The sequence below is a fragment of the Vespula pensylvanica genome, chromosome 3 (assembly GCF_014466175.1).
Source record: "Vespula pensylvanica isolate Volc-1 chromosome 3, ASM1446617v1, whole genome shotgun sequence".
NCBI lineage: Eukaryota > Metazoa > Arthropoda > Insecta > Hymenoptera > Vespidae > Vespula > Vespula pensylvanica.
This window is the reverse complement of record NC_057687.1, coordinates 11,372,449-11,389,123: the sequence shown is the minus strand read 5'-3', so window position 1 is coordinate 11,389,123 and position 16,675 is coordinate 11,372,449. Positions and strand designations below refer to the sequence as shown.

Here is a 16,675-nt window from a genome sequence, read left to right as displayed (position 1 = left end):
CAGAAAAAAAAAAAGAAAGAATGGTTAGATAGTTGGGAAAGAAGAAAGAGTCTAAGCTCGAACGTGTTTATCTTGAGCGAAGAGAACGAGGGAGGCCTGTAAATTGCACGAGCCAACACGGAACTTATTTTTAAAGGGATCTCGACGCTCCACAAATCGAGCACGCTCGAGTACAAAGTAATACTTTTTGTATTACGACGTACGAGAGCGATTCTATCGAGAACGTATTTCGCATCGCTCCTTTCTCATTTCCATCGATCGATCGTGCAATAGCAACGACAGCAACAGCAGCAACAACAACAACAACAAAAGCAGCAGTAGCAAGGTGGGCAGAATGTTCGTCTGTGAAACGAACGAACGAGTTGCTCCGTACTACCGAGTGATCGATCGATCGATCGATCGATCGAGTCAAGACACGTCAGAGGAGATCGTTCTTCGAGATCCGACCGAGAGACGGCTTGTCCAATTAGAGAGAGATTTGCGAAAACGAGTCGTGCCCGAAATCGCTTTGACTCCTCGTCAAAGATCGATCGAGAGCAAAGTCGAACGTCGAACCGAAGGTCGTACCTGATCGTACCGAACGATGATTCGACTAAGCGCATTCGAGCTCGAATTCTGATTCTTACGAATTTTAATTTTGGCCTTTAATTTTAACGCGTCGTTTTAACGCGGATTTCATCTTCGAGTATCTTACTCGTTCTCTTTGTTATCTGTTCACAGAAATACCGAGGGTCGTGCAAACGCAGGGCACAGCCGGCGAGGAGAGCGGAGAACACGAGGACGAAGACGACGAGCGTGGATACGATGGAAGAGCCGGTAAGTAAGTGCCAAGTAAACCGGCGTGTTTTTCTTCCTCTTATTAGTTTCGTTCGTTTCGACATAGAACTATACTCGACATACCTACGACGCGAACGAGTCTTAACTCGTAAGTTTGTACGACGAACTATCAGCTCCAACCTCACTCCTTCTTCCACCTCGTCTCACTGACTTTATTATTATCTTGGCATATAGATACAGAAAAATGAGATGGTCTCTGAACTAATCTGACCGCGCAAACTTTATTATACTCCCAACACAAAATGTTCCGATGCTAATTACATAAGTTTAAGCAAACGGCGAGAGAAACTCGAGCGAAACTAACGAGATAACGCGGTGTTACTCGTTGAAGAACTTTACTCGGTTAGAATAGAAGGTGCATCTGTCTCGAGGACTTCCTCTCTCTCTCTCTCTCTCTCTCTCTCTCTCTCTCTCTCTCTCTCTCTCTTTCTCTACATATTTCTATCTCTTTCTATCTCATTTTAAAGAGGAAACATCGCAGAAAAAAAGTATGTAAGAGAGACGACGATGATCGTATCTATTTCATATTATCTCCGTTCAATGACTTTCCCAAGAAGAACCCGATCTGAGAAATTTTTAAGTCGCGAAAGTCGAGAAATTAGATACGGACATAAAGCACCAACTTACGATCGATATGCGAATCATAAATATTTTACGAGCCGTGGGCGACGGTGTGCGGGAGAAAAAATTATCAGAGTTAATATAATTTTTCCGAAATGTCGTAAACCGGTGAGTAAATGTCAAGTAAAGTAACGTATGTTCCTCTCTCTCTTTCTCTCTCTCTCTCTCTCTCTCTCTTTGTCTCTCTTTTTCTCTCTTTCTTTCTGGGAAATTTAGCTAGTATCGTTCGCTAATAAATTTATCATTGGAACGTGACGATCTTACCGTCCAAGAAAATCGTCTTGCATCCCTAGGTAATATCACAGAAGAATGAAAAGAGTAATTTAAACAATAGGGTCAAATTTATACTCCATCGTGTCGTAGAAGGAAGAAAGGAAGGAAGGAAGGAAGGAAGGAAGGAAGGAAGTCGATCTAGATACAAACCGCGTCACGCGGAATGGAATGTAAGCGCGATATTAATTTAGCAGACGGAGTAGAACGAAGACAAAAAGGTAGAGAGGGAAAGGAAAAGGTAGAGCAAGAGAGAGAGAGAGAGAGAGAGAGAGAGAGAGAGAGAGAGAGAAAATGGAAGGAAAGAGAAGGGAAGGGAAAACGGAGGGTTGGAACGTCTAGCCGGTCGGTCGCAGCCTCTCAGCCACCCCTAATGGCTTAATTAAAACCACCCTCGGTTGCACGACCCGTCCGTTTACTCTACGCGCTTCTCCGCTAGAGTACAGTTTCCGTGTTTTATTTACACGCGAAGCTCGAATGAAACGCGATCTCGAGGCGATTGCATTTCCGATATAGAAGTTATTATTGTAACATAGCAATCAAAGCGTCCTACTCGTTCACTCTTTCTCTCTTTCTCTCTCTCTCTCTCTATCCTCGATTTACCTATCTATGAATATGTTCAATTACGATATTGCGTGGTTCTATTTAAATACGTGCGTAGACTTTTCTCGAGCTATGGTTATCGTATCGATAATTCCACTCGTAAAGCGATAAATCCAAACGGTAATATCCAATAGGAGCTTCGTTCTTCTGGGAACAGACCGCTGATACACGATTTGGCTCCTCGTTTTTAATTCAGTTTAATCGACATTCCATCGTAAATCGCAATTGTAAAAGCATACACTATCTCGATGTAATCTCGTCGTGGATAGCTCGTTATCGTAATCGAGTTTTCCCCTAGGGCGAGCTCCCCTCTGAACTTTGACCCAAACGATCCTCGAAAAGAACTTTCACCGTACGTGAAAGGTACGATCGTTTTAGTGACATTTTTTTCTTATAAACTTTTTTACCGAGCTTTCTCTCTCTCTCTCTCTCTCTCTCTCTCTCTCTCTCTCTCTCGTCCCTCGGTTATCGTCTCTTCGATATTCTCTCAAACGAGACGACATCCGAATAGAAATTTCAAAGCACGCCTCGTTTCAATAGATCGCATTGCGACACCACCCATTCCGTGCTCCTGTGAAATATCGGCACGCAAAGGGGTCGCATATCGTAATCGAATTTACACCTGGCAAGCGTTTCTCTCAATCCTCGCTCGTAAATATTAGCGAGAGAAGGAGCAACTTTTGCTAATTTCGAATCCACCCATTCTCTCTACTTTCTCTCTCTCTCTCTCTCTCTCTCTCTTTCTCTCGAAAGAGTACACATTCGGTCCGAATTCGAAGAAAAATCACGAGAAAGGAGATTTAAGATTCCTCGCTAACTGGAAAGAAAAACGTTCGAGCCGTGCAAGCTTTCTAGGTTATAAACTTTCGATCGTAGATCAAGAAACGTGATTGTGCTTGGAAATCAAATTCCGGAAAACGAGGAACCGCGCGCCGTCGTAAAACTTATTCGCGACAGCCACGGGACGTTGCTTTTTTTCGCTTTTCGATAGAATCGAAGAAAAGAAATGCAAAGAAAAGTAATAAAATAAACGAGGATTCCGATCTACCGACCTCGTCGTTACTCACTCGCTCGTAATTACGCTCGTAAAATTTTTCAAGGGCCGTAGACAATGTGCACCCGATGGCTCGGAAACTGCTACCTCGGGGCTGACTTACTCCGAATGTAAGCATCGACCTACCTACGGGCACAAACCTTCGTCCCGAGCAGCTACAGTGATTCGCAAAGACGATCTTATGTTCTCGTTTAAACCGATAGGATTTATTTAAGATCAACGAAACGTCTTGAAATTATATATTCTCGCAATAGTTGTTTTTTTTTTTCCTTTCTTGTTTCTTTTTCCTTTTCCTTTTCTATTTTTCTGTTTTTCAACAAAATTTTCCAATACTTACGCAACGCGCAATATCGTCCCTTACCCATTTCTTTCGAAATATCGTACGATCATTTTTGCGAGCCACTGTATCTTTCTTTCTCTACTCTTTGAGACTTCTATAATAGGAATAGATAAAAGCTAGGAACGTGGAACGATGTTATACTATCTCTTCGTCTCCTAAGTGAAGCTGCGCGAGGAAAAGCTATTCAAAGTGTACGTTGTACGTTCTCGTATACGTTCGCTCTACGTTGCACGTATGCAACGCGTGCATTTCGCGTCACGAATCGCATCTATATGTTAATGCGGAACGCAACTGCGCGCGTAATTCTCTTCGTGCACGCACCCACGCAACCCGGGAAAGATCTCGAAAGGAAGACTGAGAAAGAAAGATGAAGAGATAGAAATAGAGAAACGGACGAGATGAGAGAGAGAGAGAGAGAGAGAGAGAGAGAGAGAGAGAGAGAGAGAAACGATATCGTGAAAAGTCGTGCAACCTGTATACTAGTTCTCTATCCGCGAGACATCCTTACGTGGGTGCTCGATGAAAATTATAAGATCGATTATCCTAATAAATTATGCAGTCCAGAATTATCTCAACGGGGCGATACGCCGAGATGAAACTTTCATGAATCCGCTGCAAGACATTTGCTCTTTTATTTCTTTCCTCTTTTCTCTCTCTCTCTCTCTCTCTCTCTCTCTCTCTCTCTCTCTCTCTCTTCTTTATCCGCTGTCTACTCGATGAATCGAAAATTTTCCATCTCTCGTTGACGCACGATAAAGAAAAAGAAAACTTTGCTCTCAATCGAGGAGGATATCTCTTCTTTCGCAAACACGTTATTTGCAAATACAACAAAATTGGTCCTTGATACATAAATGCATATATACGTAATACATACATACATTCATGCATGCAACGACGAACAACCAGTGGAGGTCGAGAGATCTCGCCCAAGCAAAACGTGGGAAACCATTTTCGAGTAACAACGTAAACTATGTAGTCGTTACGCGTTTATAATGCTATACACACCAGAGAGAGAGAGAGAGAGAGAGAGAGAGAGAGAGAGAGAGAGAGAGAAACAGAAAGAGAGAGAGAGTTGCCGCGTACCTATATAGAGAGGCGGCATTCGGTTTTAAACGGCCGCGTTACTATCCCAAGTTCGATGTAATCGCTCGTATTCTCCGCTTTCAGATCTGAAAGCACACGATCGAGCGAGCAGCACGCTCGCATACACTTGTAAGGATCGCGTGTACCCTTGCTAAATACATCCGTCGTAACTCCATCCTGAATTGCTAGATCTACTCTCGGAAAAGGAGTATAACATAATTCACTTTACGACTCCGCGCGTTCGCTTCACGACTTGCCAATAAAGGAGAGATACTCCTATCGAGCACTTTTCTCTATTTCATCGATTAGATAAACTTTTTGTATTTGTTTCTTTCTCTCTTTCTTTCTTTTTTTATCTTTCTATTTTCTTTTTTTTTTTCTTTTTTTTTTTTTATTTATCCGGTAGATAAATATTATTTAGATATTATCGTTATTCACTATTTTCTCGAGAGAAACTAATATTACAATCGTGTCGCGATTATCATGAACACAATAAACTTATATATACGTATCTATCTATACATCTTTCTCGAAGCTTTATGATTCAGAAATGGGGAGCACTCGAGGAACGATATTCAAGAATGGGATGGGGGGACTGCAAACGGTTGAGGAAAGCCCTAACCCGAAAAAGAAAAAGAAAAAAAAAAATATCTCGTTTCACGATCGGCAAAGTGCCTTGTCATCGTCGAGAGCGCAATTCCACTTCGGCGTCGACGTTCATAGTCGTCAGCTTCGGTTGCCTGGTCGTCGTGCTTTCGGGTACTCGTGAGAAGTATTCAGGAACTTCCTCGAGAGGTTTTCCTTTGCCCATTCGTCGGAGGGCCAAATAATATGCGAAGAATGTATACACAAGAACGTGCGCACACATACGTGCGAGAATATACACGCGTGTTAGACGACGTGGCGCGTGGAATTAAACGTCGGGCTATTAAAGCGAGTCCGCATGAATGTAGGTATATCCAAGGCAAAATAATAATAACTGAGAGAGACAGAGAGACAGAGAGACAGAGAGAGAGAGAGAGAGAGAAAACGATCCTTCTGGACCTCCCTCCATCCACATCCCTTTCTCTTCCTCTTTCTCCTTCTACTTCGAAAGTAAGTAAGGAGGGACCGAAGCGAGAAAGGGGAAGGAAAGAGAAAGCGTTAACTTCAAAAAGGGAGAGGGTAAGAAAGAAAAGGGAGTCGTCGCGAGCGTGCGTTTAACGCGCATCGGTCTAAGTGCTTCCTACGGCTTTAACGTTTCCTCCTTGCGCATCGTGCATCGTACTTTCCTGTAAAACATCGGTACAGTACGCGCCATCGACGATATTAAATCCAAAACGATAGAAGATCCCTTCGGCTAATTCGTCGATCTCTAAAGGAAAAGAAAAAAAAAAAATAGTAGAAAAAGATATAAAATTCTTAGATAACGCTCTAACGAGTCTCGGAACGAATTTGGAATCTCGTATCAATCGAAAGATTACAACGTCCGATCCAGTAGTCGTAGAATTTATCGACGATTGTAAAATAGCACGCACGTGTTGAAACTCGTCCAGAAGGGGTTCTACATCGAAGACAATGTAGAGTCCACGTTGTTTTTATCGATAGTAGCTCCTTCGAAATGACTTCGCTTACAAAAGAGTCGGACCATTGAACAATACGTAAACACGTAAGTGGAAGTAAAGCTCGAGGAGAAAGCGTTACACGAAGATAGAAATTATTAATAAATTCCGGTCTACGTCTATCGGAACGCGTATACGTTCCTTGATAATTCGACGTGTGATAAAAAGAAAAGAGGGAAAAAAAAAATAAATAAATGAATAAAAGAGAAATTCTTCACGTTGCTTCAATTTGTCCTTTCACCCGAGCAAAACGTCTGTAATACAAAAAATAACAGCGCGAGTTATGCAAACCTACGAATTTCTAAGTCCAGCTCGGTTTATACGTTTACCTCGCAATAACTTCCGCTGATACATTCGAACATCAAGTCGAGTATCGGTAAAGTCGTACAGTTAAAACCCTTATCCCAAGGATAGGCACACGCATTGCTTTATTAACCGGTCTTTTAAAACGAATCGACAAGACTACACGCTTCGCCTGCGATCTTAACCATCGTCCGAATCGAAAAACATCTTTGCGATACATTTAACAACGCATCGATCTCCACCAAAACCGTACAATTTCAAAAATCGAATAATAATATATCCGAACGAGATACATATGTAGTATTCGTACGACTCGTATCGATACGAGCGCGAGCGTAGTACTTATCCGACGTACGTATGTCGGTTTCTTCGTGAACACATACGGACTCGCATTTATCGATTATGTTCGCTCGACGTTTAGAGCACTCCAATCGATCGTACTTTAGACTCTAAACTCGGGAACACTAACATTTGCCGATCAATGTCCTAGAGAGAGAAAGAGAGAGAGAGAGAGAGAGAGAGAGAGAGAGAGAAGGGGGAGAGGGAGGGAGGAAGAGAGAGAAGAAACGTGGGATCGAGAATGTGTCGGGTCTCGTTAGCCAATAAGCCTCCGCAATATCTGAATGGCGATTTAGCTGGACGTTGGACTAACGCGCGTCGACGTACAGCTTTGAACGAGAGGCTTATACCAAGAGAGACGAAATATACTTCGGTCGCTGTACAAACGCGCGTGCTCGCGGTAAAGCGTATTTTGCGCGCACGTATGCGCTCGGATACACGCCCATCGACAGAGGGTCGGTCCAGTCCTTCCGTTTCGAAAAACATATTCCCATTTTGCTGCGCGCCATCGATTCGATCACTTTTCTTCTCTCCTTCTCCTTCTCCTTCTCCTCTTACTAATTCTTCTTCCTTTTCCATGAAAATTCAAAACCGAACTTTGCCGATCAAAGTATACTTTTTTAACTTCGTTACGTATATATACAATAGTAATAGTTTTTGTTAATTATCCTCAAGTTCGTCCGATTGCGTGTCACGAAACGTACTCGAATTCGATCGTACTTTCGTACGATTCTCCCATTCCTACTGAATAAGAAATTAGGGGAAAAACTTTTCCAGGAAATGACCTTTCGCTTCGGCGAAACCATGTGCGCACGGATGGAACGCGACGATCGATCTGTTTTTCACGGGTTATTAAAGCAGAACATACCCAAGTACGTATGTACGATACGTTCGTAGAGACGTTCGATCTACGATTGTTTACAACTCTTGGAGGTCCTACGACGATAAGCTCTTTCTATCGCCACCGGTAAGACAATATTAGCGGCTTTATCGAGCGACTCCATATGGCGTTTGCTATATATATATATATATATATATATATATATATATATATATATGCTACTGTTAGATATAGGGTAAACGATACAATACTATCTGCAACTCACGAATAATAGTATTTTTCATTTCAAATAACGAAGATCGAAGAAGAATGATAATTCTCATTCGTAAATTCTATTGAAAATTGAAAAGGATAGTTTGACGAATCGCTACGTATCGATTATGTCAATTATCCCTAGTTGAACCTAGATAATTCTGTAAATCGTTGAAAACGTCGATTGATTAGCAATCTCGGACGAATCGAGGCAGTCCAGGGAGAAGGATGGATGACACGCTTTAACGACCTTCGAGCGAGTTGCCGTCACTGCACTGTGAGATTCTCAATCACGCGACGCTTAATTAGCGCGCTTATACGTCCTACTCGCTTGCGATTCTCTTCCTACCGCGAGGACGATCTACGAGCACAGACTTTATTCTCTTTCGCGTCTACTTCCGCGACGATCGCGTGACACCGATAGTTTTACGTGCTTCCCTCTCCTTCCCTCTCTCTCTCTCTCTCTCTCTCTCTCTCTCTCTCTCTCTTTCTATTTCGATCGACAAGAACGATTATCTTATGGTCACGAGTCGATTAACTTTGGTTTACATTCTTGCCTCGCGTCTTCATCGTATATTATTTAAATACATTGCTATTTTTTCTCGATTCGATTAAATTTGCCTCGTCTTTTTATTGGATTTGTCTAGATATCTCCTCTCTCTCTCTCTCTCTCTCTCTCTCTCTCTCTCTCTCTCTCTCTCTTTTACTCTCAAATGATCCATTAACTCGATCCAATTTTCAACGTCCTAAAGATCGACCTACGAAGTTTACAAGTTACTCCGAAAGTTCCTGCCACCCGTTGGATACCAGGTCCTCGCTACAATAATAATTATCGTCATTATTACAGCAGTGGGTTACCGGTTGGGGCCTAAACCAAAGTTAATTACCAGCCGCCGAGGCTAATTTAAATCAAGACTAATTGACCTCGCTCCCTCCCGACTCCGATCCTCCGTCTCCTTCCCGTTCTCTGCTTTCTCGCTACCATTACGAGAGCACGCTCATACCTTGTCCTCTCGCATTACGAAAGTTCCATCAAAGTTACGTTGTATGTGGCAAACTTTGAAAGCTTTTCTACTCGCACAAAACGTTTGACGATCATGATATACCATGTCCTCGATGTGGCATAAAGAGTTTCATTTCGAAAGATATCCTATCGAATTTACTGGCCTCTATGAGATAGGGGCAACAATGACCCTATGAGACGGTCACTCCCTTCGAATACGTTTCTCTTGAAATTTGCGACCGAGCGAACGATCGTCTCGGACTTGTCCTCAAGAAAAAAAATGACGGATAACGACATAAAATTTGTCTTTGAGAGTCCCTGTCGAGCCCTCAGGCTTACAAGTATTCTACGTTAATGACCCACCGGCTCAGTGGTTCTCAAGTATCCTTCGTGATCCCGCGAAGGGTGCTGCCGACAAAATTCGAACGTCTTCGAATCTTCTGCATGCACATATGCGTATATATATATATATATATATATATATATATATATATACACATAAATAATATACATATACGAAGAAATACGAGATAAAGAGAATAAAGATAAATTGTTGGAAATTCCTTTCCTCTCGAGAAGGTTTTTTCTAAAATCTATATCCATAAAAAAATGAACGATAGGCTCGGTTTAAAGAAGAGAAAGCACTTCCTCTCCCTTCTTATTTCTAAAAGGACGAAAATCGAAGAAAGGGAATTTAAGTGGAACCGTTTAATTTTCTCGTAAAAGTGTCTTAAGTTAAGAGCACCGTTTTCCTCCCTTCGCGTAGAGAGGGTACGCGTAGGGGGTGAGAAAAACGAGAGAGAGAAAGAGTAGTCTCAAGGGCAGTCGCACGAAAAACCGTAGATTCTCTACGCTGTCACGGCTGGCAAGCACCCACGCGCCCATTAAGGTACCTACCACTCGCTCTCTATAAGATACTTAAGATGCCTCGTAAGGCACACACCGTAGTACCGAGACCCTTTTATAATTAAGACGTTATTTTACGACCGTGGCAGCGTGTCGCGAGAGCGTTGCATGCCTTTCTACGTGTCCCGCTAACAGGAGAGAGAAGAACGAGACGAGACGAGACGAGACGAGACGAAATGAGAGACAAAGGCATATGCATTGGAAGAGGCTGCGTTAGACCCTGAAAAATACGGTTATCGTCGAGATATTTTAATGGAACGTTGCATGACGTAGAGCTCTACCTCTATCTCTTTCTCTCTTTTTTTCTTACTCGCTTCTTTTCGGCTAACCGAAACGTTTTTAGACGGTAACTTTTACCCTACTCTCTTCGACCCCTTATGCATTCGTTTAAACTCGATGCACATTCTGAAAGAAGAATGGGGATGAAGCAGGAACGTTTCTCTTTCGTCACTTTTGTCCTATATCAATCAGGTGACAACCACGACGACGACGACGACGAAAGATTCATCGTAGTCAGGAACGACGACACAAAGTTTCCAATAGAGTTACGAATTTATCTGGATGTCGGTGGTACACCGAAAACGATAAATCCAGAGCTCCTTCTTCGATTTACATTCGTATCCTTATTTCGAGCTATTTGTCTCGGACCGGAGGGATTCCGGCGAACGAGCTTAAATCTTCTTCGTTCTACCGCTATCGGGAAGATCCCAAGGGACCATCTTGGTATTACCGAACAGAGAAAGAGAGACAGAGAGAGAGAGAGAGAGAAAGAGAATGAGAGAAACTCCTAGAGTTTACACGCCGTGAAACAATATATGTGTATGTGTGTTTGTATCTATGTATACATATATATATATATATATATGTAACAAGAAAACGACGTTTTCGTAGTTTCCTTTCGTGACAGTGAATCTCAATGTATTTTCCTTTTCTATCAAATTTCATGTTTTCGCAAGTATCTCTCTCGTAAACTCGTTCAGTTTTCATGGAGGAGCGTTCCTCTCTAATCTTGGAAATATAAAATAAAACTTTTTCATTAGAGAGTCTTTAGAGGCACCATAATAACGTAAATATAAACCTTATCTTCATTACGGCCTGGAGCGTCATGCAGTGACAAGGAAGGTAGGTATGTACGTATCGCGTTCGTCGCGAAACTAACGTGGTAAGGGTTCGAAAGATTGTTAATCGTTGACGGGAAAGGAGTATGAAATATTGAAGCTTTTTTCCTCCCTCTCTCTCTCTCTCTCTCTCTCTCTCTCTCTCTCTCTCTCATTCTATCTCTCTTCTTCGCTCACTCTCTACGAGAGCTTGTTTCCCGGCAAGCCCTGTCCATAGATCCTCAAGGTGGATTTTAATGAGACAGCCAGAGGCGTGACGTTCTAATAACGCGAAGGCGCTCGGATATACCTATTTACACAGCCACCTAACGTCGCCTCGTGCATACACTACGAACCAAAAGTTTCGTCCTCGGCAAACATCTTCGGGAAGTTACAGGAATTTAATTACTTCGACAAATGAAGTAAGGGGACTTGGCTTCTGGCATCGAAACGAGACGTCCGTGGAATTATAATGTCTCTCTCTCTCTCTCTCTCTCTCTCTCTCTCTCTCTCTCTCTCTATCTATCTATCTATCTATCTATCTATCTATCTATCTCTAAATAATACGTTAAATAAAGTTTGCTCGTTCTCGAAAAGAAAACTTGTTTACAAAAATGTTTCCCTCTTCTTCGTATTGCCAAGAGTTGAACATTTCTAGCATACAATATAGGTATGCATGTATATGTTATATATAATACCAATATCGTTGTCCCAGAGCATATCGAACTACCAGAGACACGAAGCGGTACCACGGTCTACCGTTGGTCTATTACTACCGTTCTAAGGCCGATAGCGTACGATGGTGTTGGTACGTAGCGATGTCGATAGTGACCGTGACAGTAGCACCTACCTACGACTCCGGTAATGGCGGGTCCAGTCGCGATAAGGATTCGTATTTCACGCGACCCGTCGCTCGTCTTCGATCTTGACTTTCCGTGTGCGAGCTCACCGGAAATTTTCTTTCGAAGAAAAAGAACGCCGGAATAAGAGACGTCTGCGAAAATCGTCCGAGATAAGTATTTCATTTCATTCCGAACTCGCGTATCTCAATGCAAAACCTTCGAGAAATTATTTAAAATCGCGGGTAAGGTAAAACGAAAAGTTCAAAAAAAAAAAAAAAAGGAAGACTTTAAAAAGATGAAAGAAAAAGAAAAAACATACAATTTTCGTTCGAGCCGCTCGATTGTCCGCCAACTTCTTTTGTCCCTAACTTCCTTTTCGGTAGACGAGAAACTGTCGGACAGATTCTCTCTCTCTCTCTCTCTCTCTCTCTCTCTCTCTCTCTCTCTCTCTTCCTCTAGCTCATACTCACGATCTCACCGTATTTTTCTCAACGACGAAAACTGACGCAACCCTGGCGCTCCTCGTTTCCGGACAGCCCTTAACGGAGTAATAAACGAGAAATGGTTTCCCAGCAGCAGCCACTACCAACACCAACATCACCATCACCACCATTGCCACCATCACCATCACCACCGTCGTCGACGGCGTTTTATTTCGCGACAGTCGCTTCTGATTTCTCCTAACGAGCGCTCCTGGCTATTCTACGACAGCTAGAAGCGAACACGCTGATAACGCGTTAGAGCAACGTTATCACGTAATGAAGAGACATAAATAATTTGAAGACGTACGAATGGTATAACGACTCCACGATCGGATTATATCGATAACTCTGAATCAAGAGAAAGGAAGAACAGCAGATTAATCCTTTATCGAAATCTACTAATAAAGAATCGTCGAATAAATTTATTTCATATACCGCGAACAAATAACGATTTTCCTCCGATTGGAATTTTAACGCTACCCAACGGCTTTTACGATAAAAATTCGAAAAAGATTTATTTTTCTCTTTTTTTTTTTTCGCAAACACGTACCCTCTCTTTTCCGATAAAAGTGGAACGAGAGAAAATCGAACGAGTAAATATTATCATCTTTGTTTTGATCCCGCGAATTTAACAATTGCCATTTTGTTTGTAAATTTTGTAATATTTTAATGAATGGAGGTCTATAATAGAATTCCTACAACTCATCTTCAAAAGAATACAGAGAAATAGACAGAGGGAGCGAAAGAGAGACCGGAACTGCATGCAAGCCGTAGGAATAGGAGCGTCAACGGGTGGTAGCGGTGGCAGGATATACTACGCCGTTTTCTCTCTCTCTCTCTCTCTCTCTCTCTCTCTCTCTCTCTCTCTCTCGCTCTCTTCATTTCTCTCTATCTCACGAGCTCCGCTTCGACGGTGGCGGCTAACCAAATTAAACGTAATTTGAATTTCGTTTGAAATTCAATCGATGCTTCCCCGGTCGATTCTACGACCACGAACCTACGAGTTATCGAATAAAAATGTCGAAAATTCCGTGGCCGTGGAACCGCAACCGGTCACGTTCGTCTACCGGCGGAACTCCCGCGCGGAATTTCGCCAATTCCGGATACGACGAGTGGTAAAATCAGAGAGATAGACAGTAGCAAACTCCTACCACACCGCTACTCGATTTCTCCAAATCCGGAAGCTTCGAGTTTATCCACTCATCCTCGATAACGTTCGGACGTTGTGTGAACGTTGTCGAACAAAAACAACGTTATGCCATTTTGCGATTCCTCGAATCGATACCGGTCGACGTTCTCAAAACAAGCCATTTTTCTCGCGTACTTGAAACGTATAAATTCTTTGGGATAAGCTTTAAAAATAAAAAGAGTAACGAGATCGAAGCCAAAGAAGAGAGAAGCACGTAGACACGAAAGTGACACGTAAATCCAGGGCGGATGTGGCAACGAGAGCAGCATGCTCGTAAACGCGAATCGATCGCGAAGGGATGAAGGGTATGGTAAAGAGTAGAGAATAGAGAGAGAGAGAGAGAAAGAGAGAGAGAGGAGAGAGAGAACCGAGACCATAATCCGTTTAATTCCCAGCTAACGAGACGCCCTTTGTGTCGATTAACCCGTGCCAATTCGCGTCCGGCTCGAACGCGAACGCGAACGCGAACGGGATCGATGCAGTGTAAAGCGTATAAGGTCGACGTTTTCCGATCGAACGATTCGTCCTATCGATCGATATATGTATACGCTAGCAAAGCTCGACACACGAAACTGCTTTTCGATTCTGTTGTCACACCGCGCGCTTCGGGACATTCCAATCAGCGAGATCGGCCCACGTAAATCCGATGTGTTACGCTCCGAAAATCAGGGATTTCCACCGCAGACGATCGAAAGAAGGACGTTTCTACGAGCGTGACAACGACAAATTCGACCGTTCGAAAGCGAACCTTCTCGTTTCGTACGTATTCGACCGCGCGTCTTCGCGTTCTCGATACTCTATTCGATTATTTATCGATTATTTTAAGCAAGCGCTAGAGAAGAATTTCTTTTCAACTAGGCCACGTCTACGTAAATGCGAAAAGTCTTTGATAAAGATAGAAGAGGATGAACGAATAGATCTGTCTGGCTCGAGGCCATAGGACAGAAGTAGCAATTACCTACTTGCAAAGTTGGTATACCCACTTATACGGATATAGAAAAAAGGTAGAGAACGAGAGAGACGGAGAGACAGAGAAAGAGAATAAGAAAAATGGAAATACATTCTCTTATATTCCTTACGCATGGATGCCGTTGGGAGACGTTTCTCGGACAAGGTGTGTGACGGTTCACCGACTAAATCCAGAAGCAGTCAGGAAAGATTTCCGAGAAGGCTGAGAGACGTGGAAGAAACTCACTCGGTTGTAGATGTAGGAGGCTGCTCTGCTCGTATATTTCTTTTCTGCTCTTCCTCTACGCGTTCCTGGAATAAAGAGATTATATTTATGAATACCAGAGAGGATTAACACGGTGTTCTTTGTAAATGACGAGAAAGAGAGAGAAAATTCAAAGACTTTTAACGCGAGTTACGTAAAATTTCATCGCTTTCCCAAAGAATTCTATGCAACTTGCAAGAAGAAGGATTCGAGAGATAGAACGACGATAGCTTTCAGAGTCGATTAAAATCGTGGTACCTTATCGCGAGTCTCCTACGACTTCCGAGCGCAGGAAGTAGAAGAGGAGATTGCTTTGAAATCACTTTACTTTCTCGTAATTCATCTCCGCGGTCCGTTCGAAGGGTCCACGGAACGGATCTCGATTCCGTCCCTTGTATTTCATAAAGCGAATGGACATTTAGTTTCGCGTCTTACGTCGCAAGAAGAAAAACGAGCTTTGCAAATTTTTACAACGGATACTAAGTCATCTCGCGGTGGCTCTTGAAATCAACCGTAGCTATAAATATACGAAGAAAGCTCGACAAGGACGAGTAAGCATACGTACGAAGAAAAGCTCTATACCATTGTACGTTGTTGAAAATTTCGTAACGACTAACGCCCGCCCGTCGGTCTTCGAGTTGCCCTCTGTGTTTTCTTTGCCAGCTAAAAAGATCGCGCGGGTTAACGGGAATTTACGAAATTCTTGTTAAGCCTTCGAAAAGTGTTGGTAGCCGATGCCACGGCGTATCTTGCCAAGGAAAACACCATCGCAGCACGCGCGATTAATCTACGTCCGCCGTTGGCAAAGCTCTCTTCGCCGAAGAAGCCTTGAAATTCGAAACTAACGCGCGACGCCTTTAAAAAAAGATCCGTGATCGTAGGATAGAGAAGAGAGAAGAGAGAATGAGAGAAAGAGAGACGGACGAACCATAAAATGCCCATTTCTATTGATTCCTAAGGAAGGTTTATTACGAAACGAATACTATTTATGACTCCTATTTCACGGTTTCGCATCGATGGATCAAATTGCAAAGATACATACGTCCGAACGTACGAGTTTATAACGTGCTACAATTAAAATATGTAGATACACGTTCGGTATAAATCTTTTAAACGTGCTATAAACTTGACGAAGCGAGTGAATGAAGCGCTATGAATGGCGGCTCCTCCAAAGAAGCACCTCGTGAATGGATACGCCCGGTTGTACGATGCGTACGCACGCACGCACGCACGCACGCACGCACGCACTCACGCTCACGCAGGAAACGGTCTCTACGAATACTCGAATGATTTTCATCCTAACTCGGCACTAAAGCCAGTTAAGGAGGAAGTCGTAAAACCTATTTCATCGTCCATACCATATCGTAAAATATTATCGGCACTCGAATTCATTTCCATAGATTCTCTTCTTCCAACCAAAAGAAAGTCAACATAAATGTTCCCTTAGAATTTCTCATTTAAAGTTTGCCTTTGGAACGAACAGGAGCGAAGAATTAGAAAATTTGTAGATTAGCAGAAAATGGAAGAGACAGAGGGAAAGAGATAAACGTCCTTTTCATCGATAGCACGTGATTTCTATCGTACTATCAATTATATTCCGAAAACGTGTGATAATTATCAGGTAGAAACGTGCTTCCAGCAAAGGATCACGGCCTCGTCAAAACGTATGCGCTTTCCCACGAGAGAGTATTACTCGCGGTCGGACCAAAATTATAGGCTGCCTATTACACGGCTAGAACGATACTAGAATGGTGAAGAGAAATAGCTACGAAAACAAGAAAAGTGCGTGCTTCCTTTCT

The 16,675-nt window shown here is 42.7% G+C and overlaps 1 protein-coding gene and 1 long non-coding RNA gene across 5 annotated transcripts in view; one reads left to right on the top strand and one right to left on the bottom strand.

The window, feature by feature from the left end:
* LOC122628158 overlaps positions 1 to 16,675 on the bottom strand; it is a 74,716-nt gene that overhangs the window by 49,028 nt on the left and 9,013 nt on the right. Inside the window, exon 2 of the long non-coding RNA XR_006326987.1 lies at positions 14,743 to 14,923. This is a non-coding gene — a long non-coding RNA (uncharacterized LOC122628158). The remainder of the gene's footprint in view (positions 1 to 14,742; positions 14,924 to 16,675) is intronic.
* The window catches only part of LOC122628150 (netrin-1-like), a 107,366-nt gene that overhangs the window by 83,536 nt on the left and 7,155 nt on the right, over positions 1 to 16,675 (top strand). For all 4 annotated transcript variants that reach the window (XR_006326986.1, XR_006326985.1, XR_006326984.1 and 1 more), the window contains exon 4: positions 721 to 816. Coding sequence is in view for 1 of the 4 variants with exons in the window: in XM_043810104.1 (XP_043666039.1) it covers positions 721 to 816 (96 nt within the window). In the remaining 3 variants the exon portion in view is untranslated. The remainder of the gene's footprint in view (positions 1 to 720; positions 817 to 16,675) is intronic.